Below are 16,259 nucleotides of genomic sequence, written 5' to 3'. Positions count from 1 at the left end.
ATCTAAAAGTCTCAGAATATATTAGAGCTTCATTAATTTAAATGAATGTGACTAAAATATAAGTAGACAACACAAAACTATACCGATGATTCACTATATTAGTGATTATGTAATCGATCAGTATCACAATAAAATATTTTATCTAAAAGTTATTAATAAAATATAATGTTTCAATTATACCTAAAAAGGAAGAGGAAAATTTTGGAGTAAATTGACAGCCTAATAACTCGGCTTTAGCTAAATGAATTTCTATCATCATATAAAATTAATTTGAAAGGAAACATTTCAAATAATAGGAAAATAGGTAATTTTCTGCTAATAAAACAAAGTAAAGTGCTTCTTTGAGTACTAAGAAACATTTACAAAAAAAAATAAACAAAATACGCAGCAATGATTTTAAAATAAAATTTTATCTTAAAAATATGCAGATATTACACAATATATACTTTATACCTTTGTATGAGTTCCTCATCTATGTACTGCAAAAGACTCCTACAGAGATAAAATAAAACCTTAGTCGTTAAATAAAATAAATGAAAATATAGGAATGATGATAAAATTAATAAATGAAAAAAAAAAATACAAGCAATTACTGTTTCTTAATGCAGCCAAATAAAAAAAGGTTCAAAATTGGAAAGACTTTTAAAAATGAAAAAGGAAACAATGTCACTAGAGAATGATTAAAACTTTTTAAAATGGCTTGTACTCAATTAGATTCTTGATTTCGAAATCCATACTTAAAAAATGCTGTTGACTCTGTTTTTTTTTTGTATTGTCCCCCAACAAAATAGAATGTAGCATTGTATTGAAGGTCATTGGAAGTAGGTGAGGGAGCATATTATATGTACTTCAGAACACAGTTTTGAGGGGTTTACCCGTCCTCTTTTTATCAAATGAGCTGAAGTTCGGTACGTAGGTTAGTTTTTTAGCAGAACAATGTCATAAAAGTGAGGGTGAATTTTAGTCATTTCCTATCTAGATGATCTTATCAAAGTTTTTAAGGTTTTGTGTATCTATTAATAACTTATAAACTAGTAGTAAAATAAAATCTAAAATGAAATTTTTTTCCTTTGCAATTACATAATTTTTAATAGTTGACTTAACATTGGGTTTAATCAATTAAGATTATATTTTAAAACTAATTAAAAACAATATACTTAAATATTATGATACTGATCATGTTAATTTTTAGTTAAATAATGTGCAAACTGGTTGCATTTATAAAAATTCTATTGCCTCATCAGAAAGATAATATATTCCTCAAACCCCAAATGTGTACCACATTTTCCCTTTTTTTAATGTGTGAAGTAACTTCAGCAATTCAATTTTTATTTGTTTGGCAGTGTATAGGGTATAATCAAAAGGATTAATTTTTGGGAGTCTGAAACAGAGCTATAGTGAAATATGAAAAGCTGATTGAAAAGAGGTAGCCTGATCTTGAAAATTTGAATTGTGGTCATCAGATAATAATAATAAACTCTGACAACAGCAACTAATTCAATATGTCATATCCCTTTCACATGAATGTGAAACCAAGTATTTTTCTTCTCTTTTGAATTTCTTTTAAAGTATGTATGATATACCATATACATGCATGCTGGACCTGGATCAGAATTGAATGTTCGAAAACCAGTGAAATTCTGTTAGTATAAATTTAAGAGCTTCAATTACTTCACCTATCCAGTGTCAGTAATGAGTTGTGGAAAGAAAATTTCTCTTGAGACAAGCCGGTGAATTGTGAAGGCCAATAGCTGTTATTTTGGTCTCAGCAAACACCTGAGAAAAATTTCCCGCCGCAAGAAATGTCTTCTCTACAAGACCCTAATCAGACCTGTTCTTACATATGGATCAGAGATCTGGACCCTCACAAACACTGAAGAGAAGGAGATCCTTGTTTTTTAGCAGAAGATCCTTTGCCGAATATTCAAACCAACTAAGGTCATTGAGAATTGAAGAACAACAGAGAGAGCTATGATCTGTGTGGGGACATAGGTGTAAAGACATGTATGACAAAAACTAAAGTAATTGAAATGTATCCATCAGCTAAAATTCGTCAGCCATATAACAAGTTTAAAAGCCAAATCAATAACAGTGTTACTTTTAAGAGTAAAAGCCATTTTGTTATAGTCTTCTATTCTAAAATTCAACCCTTTTATAATAAAAGTAGGTTACACTATACCTTTTTCATTTTTCAAAATATTGAAAATAAACAAAATAATAAAATATGAGAGCGTAAGACTAAAAAGAGAAGAAAAGAAAGAAAAATCAATCAAACAATGTAAGTAAATTTAAGAATCATAAAACCAATTAATTTCTATGGATGTGATAAATCAGATAGAAACTAAGGTTCAATACACACTCCTCAAAAATAACTTAGATATCAAAGATAAATTTTTAAGATTACTTTAATGAAACATTTTAAAACAATGATATTGTTGAAATCATTATTAAAAGTTTAATACTTAGATCAAAATACTTGTTTTAACAAAAATAATTATTAGTAGTCAAACCATAACTAAATTAACATGATATGCAGTGAATAGCAGTGGAATTTCTTTTTTTGAACATTTAATTTATATTTAACAATTATGTTATATTTTATTAATAAATTCTAGATGATATTTATTCATATAAAAAAATAAATGCCTTGATTAATTCAATCATCACTCATTCATTCACACACTTTTCACAAATCTAGAAGATTTGGTAGAAATTTTGTACAGGTGTTCCTTAATTTCTTCTAAACTAGGCGAGGCGAGTATGTTTAATATAAACAAAACTTCTACTGCTCACATACATATACATAATATTATAAAATCTAAAGCTTTCTTCACTAAACAGTCTATCTAATGGAAAAAAAATACTTTGAATTTGATTCGTAATTCCATATAAATGAAAAAAAATATAGTATAAATGAAAAAAAAAAAGTTATACCAACTAATTAATGATTAATAACCTTTCCTAAAAAGAAGAAAAATATTAATTAATCACTGCATACCATGTAATTTACTGTGAGTAAGCTTCTTTAAACATCAATATAAACTTAAAATTAAAAAATGATATACAATCAATACTATAAGACCAAATAAAATTGTTGAAGGAAGATCAAATAAATTTATATAAAAAAGAAAAAAGAAATGAAAGAAAAAGGAATATAAGAACAAAACAACTTAAAATTAGAGATCAATAAGCATACACATTTACATAAAACTTCAAGTAGAGTTGTCATTTCAAACATGGCATGTTATAATAAAATGAAATTATTCTATAAGAAAATAAAAGTGTGAGGAAATTTATTATACAAATTCATAGAAGGAAAAATAAATAAAACCTATAACCTACCTTAAATAATAAAGTGCTATAGCTAAAGGTCCAAATGAGTACAAATAAGAATATGATTAAGAATAAGCTTTGTCGGAACATAGTTCGATTCATTTGGTCTAAAAAAAAAAAAAAGGTTTTAATCCATAGGCCTAAATTATGCAAGCCTTGGAATTTTGTGCTCCAGCAATAAATCTATATGAAGATAATATGAAAAACAGTTGAGGAGCATGCAAATTCTATATTAAAACTAAAAAATATAGTCCATGCAACATAACATGCAATGCAGCAATTAATCCATGAAAAAATACAAAAGAAGTGGAAAGTACTATCAAGTTTTTAAAAAATGAATTGAGTATAGTTGATTGTATTCATTCATTATTGCACTCATCTTAGTACAAACAAACATTGGTGGAATGATTTTTAAGTATATTATTTTATTGCTTAAAGTGTCATGAGTTTAATGTTTAATTTTTTTCCTAAAAACAAGCCAGCGATTTAAACTATCTGGAAATAAACAAGGCCTAGTGAATTAGCAGTTGCCATAACAGTTGTGAGTTCAAGTTCAGGGTAACCAAGCAGTTTAACATGGCTTTCTAGGCAATGTTAATACCTTTCTTCAAGCAGCTACATATTTATCCTAATGAGCAATGGAATGAAACTGTTATAAATAAAATGTAGACTTTAGAAAGTCACTAAAATTAAGACTGGTTGATTTTTAATGTACTTCAAACTAGCAATGAAATGGACTTTCATTAGGAGGAAAAATTTATTTAAGGTTGATTATAAGAGAAGGGCAAAAATATTGTATGAAATTAAGCTTTAAGAAAAATTCACCTGTTATAAGAGTGCTTTAACTGACATTGAGATATAAGGAAACATGAGTTAAATCTGTCGATCAGAGTGAATTTTTATACTTTAGAGCTAGATCGAGACAGCTGCATTCTAGAGGATCTCACTAATTACCTTTAAATCCCTTGTCGGAAAGCTTATAACCATCAATTAATCATCACTTGACATCTTATAGTTTCTTTATGATTTAAATGACAGGCAATAATATTAAATATTAAACCTAAGTAATGGAATAAATAGTATACATTTTTAAACATAGAAAAGAATACAATCTACTGAAAATATTAAAATAGTTTTAAAAATATATGTGCCCTTGTTGAGATCAATTAAAATCCTAGGATAGAAAAAAAATGTCTGAAAGCTATTTAGAACAGATCAGTGAGGATTTGGCTCATGTAATCAATATTAAGTCAACCAAAATGAAATATAGACATAGTAGTTCATAAATTATCAAAATTTACAACTGGTTCTAAAGGATAAACAAAATCTTTGCAAATAAAAATGCTTCTAATAATTGAATGCAAGCAAGTAAATTTACTTATCAAAGGAGACACACATGCAAGTTATTCATTCAAAAAATATTTACATAAATAAACAAAATAAAATATTATGCAAAATTCCATAAAATAAGAAAACAAGTAACAGCAAAAGTTACCAACATTAGGACTCACCATTACTTTCAATACATTTTTTTCAATAAAAGTATTGTTAATTGGATATTTTAAGCTAATTTTTAATAATTAAATACAAACTTTACTACATCATTAGAAAAATGTTTTGCGACCTATAACTTTTTCATGTCATTAATAAGAGAGATAAATCTATTATAAAGTATAACTTACTGTTAGGCAAACAAGAATTATGGACTAAAAATGAAATTTAAATGGTTCTTCAGTTTCATAATGAGGTTTAGATAGTTGACCGTAGATTAATGATTGGAGAAGTTTGTGGGGGGTGCGGTCAGCAAAGAACAACATAAATAAACAAAACCATATTTATTTATTTTATGCCGGCGTTTCGACCTAAAACTCAGTTATTTGTACTCATTTATGTTGTTCTTTGCTGTCCGCACCTCCCGACAAACTTCTCCAATCTTCAGTTTCATTTTAATGTCAGCGTTAATTTTATGAGCACTATACAGTTACCTAAACAAGATTTAAAGTAACTGATGTAAGAGCATATGAAAAGTAATTACTTTCTCTGAGAAACAGACAAAATGTTTTGTTTTAATATCAAACGAGGTTAATATTTGTTTGCAATAATTAAGATAAAAAAAAGAAGTTAATAATGAAATTAAGTGATAACTTAAATGTTAATAACTACATTATTTAAAGAACACAGATTAAAAAAAAAAAAAAGTATGATACCAGATTCTTATGAATATACCTATATATATTTGTTTTAGTAGGTCTTGAGGATCAGTCAATAATTACTTTCTAATAATACATCTTTTGGCAATGTTTCGCAACTTTATTGTTTGCATAGTCATGCCCTACATGAGGAAAACAGCTTTTTTCAGGACATACACTCTTTTCAAATAATTATCACAAAAAATTCTCAACTGTAGTTTGTTCTACCTTATGACGCTAACATGTTCAAATTTGAGGAAGAACCGACCCGAATTTGAACATGTTAACGTCATAAGGTAGAACACACTGCAGTTGAGAATTTTTTGAAGAGAGTGCAAGACTATGCAAACAATAAAGTTCCAAAATGTTGGCAAAAATTGTATTATTAGAAAATTATTGACTGATCCTCAAGACCAAAACAAATGTATAAACACAACAGTCGAGGAGAAAGTTATCTATATATATATATATTAATTAATATACAAGGTTTATATACAATTAATATAATAAATTTAACAGCATAAGATGGAAAACTGATAAGCATAAAATCATAATATTATTTTTAATATTTTCCAATCTGACAAAAACATATTATCATTAATCCTCTGATATATGCAAAGTATAATGTTACAAAAGGACAAATAAAGATCTGCAAAAACCAAGAAAATTGAAAGTTTTTATCATTATTTTTTAAAAATATATTAAAGCTAATTATTAGTAACCCACATTTTAACTAATCCAAATTTAATTTATAAATTATAACAATTTATTATGAGCCATAATTTATATCCATTTTTTAAAACAATTATTGAAAAGAAACATTAATACTTAAGACACAAATAATTTTAACAAAGTTTGCATTTTACTGTACATCTATTGAATTTACATATTATTTAAACTCATAAAATTTTATTAATTTCCTTTATGACCGGAAAAAAAATTTAGTTGATTTATAGTTCATTATAACTTTTTTGACTCATATTCCAGTAAATTTTTTAATTAGGTTAATTAATAATTTAAAGTTTTTTTTTAACTCTTTCTTTTTAAAATACTGAATATTTTGAAAACATTTAAAACAGAGATATATTATAGTCAACAGTATATATTGATTATTTTATTTTGTTTTAAGGAATCATTTTAGTTTTTTATTTAATTTGTTTTTTTATTTTATTCAGAACTTTCCTCTAGTTATTTTGAATACATTTTTTTTATTTATGACCAGGTTCTATTTATTTTACTTACAACCTTTAAGGTATATAATAAAATTTTACTTTTTATTAAGGGAGATTTTGTTAACTAGATACATTTATTTTAGATAGATTTATTTTTCACAATAACTGTATTTTTGTTTCCTCACAGTGAATATATTTATAATAAATATAAAAGAAGCCTCATTCTAAAGAAGGCTTCAGCATGATGCTCCCCTCCTCAACTTTATACCATACTGTTTATGCTTACAATTTTCTAATGGTCTCATATTTGATAACAACCTACCTCTCTGAGCTGATGGTTTTTTATTAAAAATTAATGAGAAATGTTAAGGCTGCAGAGTTGGGAACGATGAACTCTTATCCCAGTTACCTGAGCTTTTTTGAGGCATACCTCTTAATCGGTGCTGTTCAGAAATAGATAACTGCGATAAATGTGAGAATTTTTTAGAAGTCTTTTGTACTACATTTTCCTGTTCCATTATCTGGACAGGATGAAATGGGGAATCGAATGTAGAACAGAGGGTGAACATGAAAAATTTTTAGATTTTGTAATCTGTCCTAGATAGTCAAAATAAGCACAAAATAGCTTTAACATGAATAAAAAATTGTATTCATCATATATCTTAACTGAAAACATTAAGGAAATATTTACTAACATGAAGTATATATATTCTCTCTATTCCTTGTGCTTACATTTGTGTAATACATATTAGAATTATTTTTAGTTACATTTTGATATATTTGGATTTCGTGTATATTCTTCCATAATTTAGAAGTACTAAGTGGGGTCGAAACTAATGATGGGTGATCTGTCCATCAATTAATTAACTATTTCTTGTTTTAAATGAATCACAATCTCCAACGCAAAGAAGAGCAGTGTGGCCTATTATCATATGAAAGATCAGGTAATATTAAATGACTGAATATTCATTTTGAATAAATGATCATTTCCACCCTAAGAACCATCTAACCGGGCCTAATTCATAATTTTCATCTTATTAATGCAATAGATAATGTCAAATTTCAATCTAGGTAATTTGATATAAATATTAAATATTTCTTAAATGAATGTTGCTAGAATAAGAGAGAGAGAGACAAATATATTATACAACATGCATGGCAGGTTTTACTTTTTTTTGGGTGCAATGCAGCTGATCTCTCTGAAATATATATACATTTTTTTTGTGATGCATATATAATCCTAAACACATACAATGTTAACTGCAACAGGAAAAATTCCTGGTACAATTTTATTTACACTTACCACTGAAGCTCAAGTTCTGTGCAAAATGATGCCTGTACAGTGCATCAAAAGAAACCATATCCTCACATAAATTTTTAATACATAATGTGGTAGGATACCAATCCAAAATTACGAGCCATCTATGACTATTGTAAACAGCCATGAATGCATTATAATAAAATAAGCAGCATAGAGAAGATAGATATAATACTCCAGAAGAAAAGCCAAAGCTAGGAATAACTTTAAGAATCTTTTGCATACAGAAACTTTAAGTTGGTATCCAAATTAATCAATATTTACCTATCCATGTTAGTAAGAGAAAATGTTAATACAAAGAAACATATAAATAGAACATAAGCTGTAAAAATTAAAAAAAAAAGAAAAAAAAAAAAAAGAAATATTTATAGAGAACATTCAAGATCCAAGAATAAAAATTCTATAAGAACAGAATTAATCATTTCAACGGAATAAAATATTTTGATACTGGTACCATAAATTTCTTCTTGAATGATCAATATGAAAAACACATAAAAAAAGAAAAAAATTCCATAAAATGTCATTTGGAAAATAAGTTTGGCGATAAATAGAATACTCATATTTTAAAATTACAAATTTTCTCTGAAAGTAAATTTAACCAACTTTAACAGAACATTTACCATCAACACATCTTCATATCATTGTCTTTTCATGAAGTCAATGAATAATTAAATATATTATATTTAAAGCTAAATCTTCTACTGAAACAAAAACAATTGAGAAGTCCATAACCCAATGATACTCTTTATTAAACTAATTATTCTTAAGTAAGTCATTCCAACAAAGAATTGAATTCTTTCATATAAAAGAATTCATGAAAATTTGCAATCACCAAAGATCTGGAGACAGTAGAGAAAAGTAACTACACTAATCCAAAAAAAAAAAAAAGGAATAGAAAAGATGTGCATAGTTTTAAAATCCAAGAATGTAAGAGGGCTTAAGTTTTAGTTATATATATAAAAAATTGGAATACCATACTAAAAAAAATTAGAAAGCAAAAATATTGGAGTTTAATATATTTTAAAATATTCCGAATCATCAGAAAATGTGTACAATAAGATATTGATTTTTTTTCTATAAGGAAGGAAAAAAGTGATAAAAAATGTCTAAATATTTTACAAAAAATAAAAAATTTAAAAACGTAGAGTACTATAAATATACACACATACCATGAACCGGGACCTACATAATTTCATCCAATGAAAATTTTTCATAATCCAAAATATATGATATAACAATATATAAACAAAACCTTATCAATGAAAACTGAGGTAAATAAATGAATTACTTGGTTCAAAGTTGACAATTGGAAACTCTCATAAACGGAGAAGACCAGAAAAGAAATTACAGGAAAGGATAGAGAAAAAAACCGAAAACTTACTTTTCTTCTCTTTGGCAAGAAGTTTCAACAACTGGAGGTTTTTCCCATTGAATATTAGCATCACAATTATGGTGTATGTGCTGAAAATATAAAGTAAAACTTACTGTTACTAACTAACATAAAATAATCATGGCTTAGTAAATAAATACTAATCAATCATAAATTTTGTTTATAAGGCAATAAATAAAAATGGAGTAAGCCTTACCTCGACATTCGACATAATATGGTTGATGTCCATTATATCCCAAGCTCTAGTGATTTCTGCAAAACTTGTACAAGGTCCAGGACTAACATCACCATTTCCTAAAAATTATAGAACATTCATAAAATGTAACAAAATAAAAACAAAAAAGTTAAATAAAAAAAAGTATGATCCATGATAATAGCAAATTTTGGATTGATTCATGGTTGAAAAAACTTGGGATAAAAATTTATTTTACAGATGGAAATAGAAAACCATTGGGTTTAGGTTAGACTATGAAAAGACAAGGATATGGAGTGCTGAAATGAGAATAAGATAAAATAATGTTGGATATGGACAGAAAAATAAAGAAAAGAGATATAATGAGGGAAAGGCAGGAAAAAAATATTCGATACAAATAAACTACAACAAGGGTGATCATGAGCATGATAAATTTGTATTTATTTATTTTATGATAATTTGATGAAAAAAGTGAAGGTTTGGAATCTATATTAAGCAACGAGAAAACCTGTACAATATACAAGCAAAGGGTAGCTGAAATTGTTCAAAATATCTTTGATGAGGTAGATGGGACCAAACAAATTGAATCAAGATAGCATAATATAAAAGCAGTTATTTATAATGTAGTAGAAGAAATCAGCCCAAAAAGAAGGCAAATATCTGGTTTAAGGAAGAATGTGAGGTATTAATTGAGGAAGGAAACATTAAATGGTTGTGTTTTTGCAGAAGTACTCATTTTAGTCATAAGGGATATTAAGATGCAAGATCATATGCCAAAACAACAAAAAGTGTTGGTAAAAAAAAAATAGTGTCACTTAAATATTCCAACTAAATTAATGAAATGGGGAAAAACCAGAAGATTAATACATTTAAGAGCAAGCATAAGAACTAAAATATAGTGGTGATAATGGAAAAGACATTTCAAGAAGCCCCTGGATTTTAAACATGTAGAAGTAGAAAAATGAATGCAGCAATGGAAATAATTGATAATGGTGAAGATGTACCACCTGTCAATGAGGATATATAGCAGGAATGAAAAACTATAAGCACCTGAGACAGATGCTGTTCCAGCAGAACTAGTGGCAAACAGGAAAATTCCAGAAATTCCTTAAGAATTGATATATCAAATTTGAGGAGGAGCGATTCCTAGTAAATGGTGGTAAGGACCAAATAGCAACAATTTATAAAGAAATCCAAGACATCATGCAATGCAAGAATTAAGGGGAAATTAATCATGTTACACAATATTTCATATAAGGTCTTCTCTATCTCTCTGTACAATAGGATTGTGACATACATGTTTGACAAAATATTCTCTCTTAGGCAAATTTCTAATAGGATGAGAGTTCAGAAGATTTGTATGAATGGTATTTTTCGATTAGAAGCAGCATATGACATTAATGCCTGATTAGAGATATAGGAGAATTAGTGATACCAACTAAGCCCATCAGGCTAACTAGGTGTATCTTGTTATGGAATGAATGCCTCGTAAAAACAATGAGTGAACCAGCAGACTCTTTTAAAGTAAGGAATAGAAGGAATACTGATCCAATATACCTATATTTTGAAAAAAAGCACGAACATTCTTATATAAATTAGGTAATCAGTTACATTATTTTGGATTTAAAAATAAAATATAATAAATATATAAACTATTACCTGAAGGGCAAACAGATAACTCCAGATCTCTAGCAGGTTTGTTTCTTCCGGTCATTCTTGAAGCTATTCGATGTGGAACATTAGGTACTGCCTAAAATATAAAACTCAGTAAGTGGAATACCTAATACAACCTTTATTTCATGACAAGAGTTTTGTGTTCAAAACCTTTTTAAATTACTTGGTATTCTCATAACATCATAGTTTTCATTATTTAAAATTGTATCATAGATTCAATAATAGAATTTTATAAAAAGATTAAATACACAAAGTATTTTATTTAAAAACTACATAAATGAATTAAACAAATTAAAATTATCTTTATTTAAAAAATTATTAATAATAAATTAATAGAAATAGTAGAAATATAGATATATAAAGAAGTAGTAAAATGCTAAATTCAAGTAGTTAGATTCAATTTCAATATTTTTTTTTATGGAATTTTTTATTTTTACTAGGCATTTTTATTCATAACTTCTCCTTATTGTTATTATTAATTAATAGATAATAATTGACTGCGGATTATATATGAGAAGATACTTGGAGTGTGGCCAGTGAAAGTTACAAATAAGTAAAAATTTATTTATTAGGCACAACATTTCGGCCATAATTTCAGGCCTTAATCAGGGCTAAGTACAAGAAACAAAATACGATAGAATACTTAATTTATTACAAACCCCTCAGTTTTTTGACAATTCCTTACATTAATATAATAATTTTTAGTACTTATATAGTGCTCTTTTGGGGAGCACGGTGGCACTGTGGTAAAGTACGGTGCTACTAACTCCAAAGACCTGATTTCGAATCCGGCTCGGCAGATAATTGTTTCCTGGTATACTATAGCCATGAGTCAACCCTGTGGGTTCTGGAGTCCTGGTGTCCATCCAGCCTCATAAAAATTGGGTACCCTTAATTGGGTAAAAATTTGGTGGTCAAGGATGACTGTGACCAAATCACTTCCTTGCACAACCGCTGGCCTTGGAACAGTACTTCCTTACAAAGGACTGCACCCTTAACCTATTCTTCATGGGTTGCAGTGATACAGATTTTAATTTTTAATTTAGTGCCCTTAAAAAATATTGAACTAATAGCAATAAATTAAATATTTGAGGATCTGTTAAGGTTTTGTTCATCGGTTTGAACATTAACAGGAGAATGTTCTAATGGATCAATAAGGTTCTAATTTTGAAGAATTAGAATTAGATTTTTGTGTTATAAGGTCCTTACTGTATCAATATTATAATTGGGAAGAACTAAAGGAACAATTCTTGAAGTTAAAAGAGTTATTTATACATAATAAATAAAAAATATGTCTTATAATATTTTTATGTTCAATTAAAATAAATTACGATGAATGGAATATGGTCCAGGTGCGGTCACAAAAACTCAAATAGTAAATAATTATACTATTTTTATTGAGCCAACATGGGGCGAAACGTTGCAAAAACTTTGTGAAAAACTTGCAAAAACTCAAATAGTAAATAATTATACTATTTGAGTTTTTTTGACCGCACCCGGACCATATTCCATTCATCTATTCACACGGTCAATCATCAATAATCTTCTAAAATAAATTACTTAATATGAAATGCAAGATAAAAAATTAAATATGTGAAAAGAATAAAAATGCTAACGTACCCCCTCTTCATCAGCTTCTAGTTCATTAAAGGCATGAGATGGGTTACTAACTTTCTGTAATAAGTCTAATGCGATCCTCTTATTCATTTCAATACATAAAAATGGATGCTGTAAATTGAGTAAAATAATATTAATATGGAACTACAATAATTATTATTAATAAATAAATCATAAAAGTAATATTAGATGCATTGAATATAAAGAAACCTGTAACTAAGTTAATGTGGTTAGTGATTAATATAAATCAATATCTAAAATTTCAAGGACAACACGGAATTGCAATTCATCAAAATGAGTTAACTCTCCTGCATAACTAATGAAGGCAGCAAGTATGAATTAAGGGATGGGTTCTTTTGGGGTATTTTGGGTCACTTATAATCCTGTGAACTCTGAATGAGAAGCTGTTCAATACAATAAGAGTAATAAGATATCATTTGAAAACTTAATAGACTAACAAGGTGTACTTGATGGTGAAAATTATGTCTGCTAAGCCCAAACGAATAAAAAATATTTTGGTGGATTTGAATTAGTTATAAACCTAGGACAGGGGATATCCACAGAATATTATGAACCATGGTCATACAAATACTAGTAACAATGAACAATGTTCATACAAATAATAAACTGATAAAGGTGCCAACATGGGGGAAATTCTTAACTATTGTAGAGAAATCGATCAACAAGACTGAGCAGTGAGCAAAAAATATGGGTTTAAGATAAACAAAAACAAACAAAAGATGAGACTCTACTTTGGACATTGATGATTGTTATTTTGTTAACACACACTGGAGACATAATAGGTAGGCCAAACATTACATGTAGCAAACTTATATTATATAGGAAATTTTGGCTACTTCAATTTTGTATAGAACTTTTATTTGTAATAATTCTTAGTTTTCTAGTTATAAGAAAAAACTGATAAGTCGCAACATTTTGATTTTTTTTTAATATAAAATTTGGACTCAGCATAGACAAAAAATATTGCATCATTGAGAATGAAATTTATATACTTATGAATTTTACGACTGAAAATAACCATTTTGAACATTGATGACTAGTCTGATTTGTTAAACTCTAACATCATAGTGGAGTGGCCAAACATTAAATGTAATACACCTATTTTGTAGGAAACTTTGTCTACTTAATTCAGCACAACAAAAACTAAATAGGATCGCTGAGAAAAGTATTTATATATATATTTTTTTTTGTAAAACCCTTTACTGACTGAACTAAGAGCTTATTTTATAAAAATGTTGCAGTATTACATCATAGAGTCTGATGTATTTTAATATCACTGCACTTGTTAGTGAAGTTTCCAAGCATCAAATTTATGAAAGACTCTTTTAGGTACTCCAAAAAATAATAGTTGTAGGCCACCTGTTAATAGAGCAATTCAGCCATCTGTGGCGGTGTTACAATATCAAGAGCACAATCAGATCTTGGTGCCTGATAATGCAGCTAATGTGTTCAATGGTTCTTAATATTAAATCCTTTTATTTCTCAAATGAAAGCCTTCTTCCTAATATGAAGAGTAAAATCAAAAACATAGTCTTATAAGTGAGAATGGATACCAGAGACCAATCCTACAATGGCAATGCCTTAATAATAATCAACAGATAGAAATACTAACCAAGCTATTTAATTTAGATGTGCTGGCAAAAGATATCAGTATCGTTTGAAACTGACATCGTTCTCTAGTGTCTGATGTAATTCATCACTTTTAACTTAAGTTTTTATCACCAGGGATCAATACCAATGTTAAAGGATTCAAAATATTTCACATGACGCAGCTAACATATTAATTAAAAATAAATAAACGATGATGTTGTCTTTTAAATTTATACAAGTCTTCAAGGTCAGTAAATTTACCACTTGAACCTAGTTCAATTTCAACAATGCAGACATGATATATTTTTATAATATGAATGAAGTAAAACTAAAATGAATATTAAAATGGACCAGAAAAATAACAGTACTTTCCTGGTAATTATCTAAAAACTAGTTTAGTCAATTATTTTAGGGAAAAAAAAATATATTAATACAATTTTTCTTACCAAAAGCAACTTCTCTGCAGTAGGCCGTTTTTTAGGATTCTTGGTTAAAGCAGTCTTTATGAAATTATGAAATACCTGACTCCTGAAATAAATATTTTTATAACTAAAAAAATTTACTTTTAAAATAATTATTAGTTAGAACTATATTGAGTAGGAAAATAAAAAAAAAAAAAGGATTATTAGGTAATATTCATTGTTTTAATGGGATGTGTTATAAACGATGGGAAGAATACAGAATACTGTAAATATAGATGTTACTTATTAAAAAATTAGCAGTCGTAACAAAGATAATACTGGGAGAAATTTATCCTTTAAGTTTAAGAAACAAAATATACACCACTACAACTCGAAGAATAACCAAAATAATACATTATAAGGCACATTGACAAGTGTTATTATAAATATAATCTCTGTTCAAGAGGTAACTATTTTATATCTATGTAACAATGTATCTTCATTTAAAAGAACTATATCTTGATATAGTTAATAATATACATATATTAACGATGATATAGATATATTGGATAAATATACAATAATATAATGTAATAAAAATATATGTTTATACTTTATATAACAATATCTCTTCATTAAAAAGAACTATATCTTGAATAAATATACAATATCAATAATTTAAAAGTCCAAAAGCTAACTTGTATGACTAACAATTATTATCAAAAACTATGCATAATTCAAGTGATTTTTCATTTTAGTGTTCAAGAGTTCACAGAACCTATATTTCTATCAGAATCTTGGTGTTGATATTTATATAGTTGTTCTTTAGTTGAAAAATAATGGCCAATAAACAAAACATTTCACAGCAATTACAACCATTAAGGCAAAATGTTTGGCCAACACCTCAGTAATCATTAAGAGGGCAAAAGCATCACTTCAATGTAATAAAAAGAATTTTCATTGTATGCAAGAGAAAAAAATGTTATAATACCATAAGGTTTAGGTTAGGATATCTAGGATTTTGTTTAATAACTGCTTTGAGATCTAGAATAGTACCAAAGATAATAAATCATAAATTAGATAAAAGCGTAAGTCATTATTTTTACTGTAATAAATAGTAAAATGAATAACTAATTATCTATAATACAATAATTTGTACCATTTATCTTTATCTTTAAGAGTTGGAGGCTTGAAACCACTCTTTGACATTAAAAACAGTGCTCTCATAGGATGAAGATCGAACATAGGCGGCTGCAGTTCTGCTAATTCAATAGCAGTAATGCCAACAGCCCAAATATCACAAAGCTGGTTATAACCACCTTTCCTCTCCACAGCAGCAACCTAAAACAAAATTTGGTAAT

General features: G+C 27.5%; 1 protein-coding gene across 9 annotated transcripts in view; it reads right to left on the bottom strand.

The window, feature by feature from the left end:
- hppy (MAP4K3-like protein hppy) overlaps nucleotides 1–16,259 on the bottom strand; it is a 53,033-nt gene that overhangs the window by 26,441 nt on the left and 10,333 nt on the right. For 5 of the 9 annotated variants that reach the window (XM_014429346.3, XM_014429347.3, XM_014429348.3 and 2 more), the window contains exons 7-13: nucleotides 16,058–16,239; nucleotides 14,944–15,025; nucleotides 12,890–12,997; nucleotides 11,255–11,345; nucleotides 9,599–9,696; nucleotides 9,394–9,473; nucleotides 454–492 (exon numbers count right to left, since the gene is read on the bottom strand). In XM_014429346.3, coding sequence (XP_014284832.1) covers nucleotides 454–492; nucleotides 9,394–9,473; nucleotides 9,599–9,696; nucleotides 11,255–11,345; nucleotides 12,890–12,997; nucleotides 14,944–15,025; nucleotides 16,058–16,239 — 680 coding nt within the window. The remainder of the gene's footprint in view (nucleotides 1–453; nucleotides 493–9,393; nucleotides 9,474–9,598; nucleotides 9,697–11,254; nucleotides 11,346–12,889; nucleotides 12,998–14,943; nucleotides 15,026–16,057; nucleotides 16,240–16,259) is intronic. The other 4 variants (XM_014429349.3, XM_014429350.3, XM_014429352.2 and 1 more) reach the window with 1 other exon arrangement.

This window comes from Halyomorpha halys, unplaced genomic scaffold (assembly GCF_000696795.3).
Source record: "Halyomorpha halys isolate HHAL.00 unplaced genomic scaffold, Hhal_1.1 Scaffold790.1, whole genome shotgun sequence".
Taxonomy (NCBI): domain Eukaryota; kingdom Metazoa; phylum Arthropoda; class Insecta; order Hemiptera; family Pentatomidae; genus Halyomorpha; species Halyomorpha halys.
This window is presented reverse-complemented; position numbering and strand designations above follow the sequence as displayed.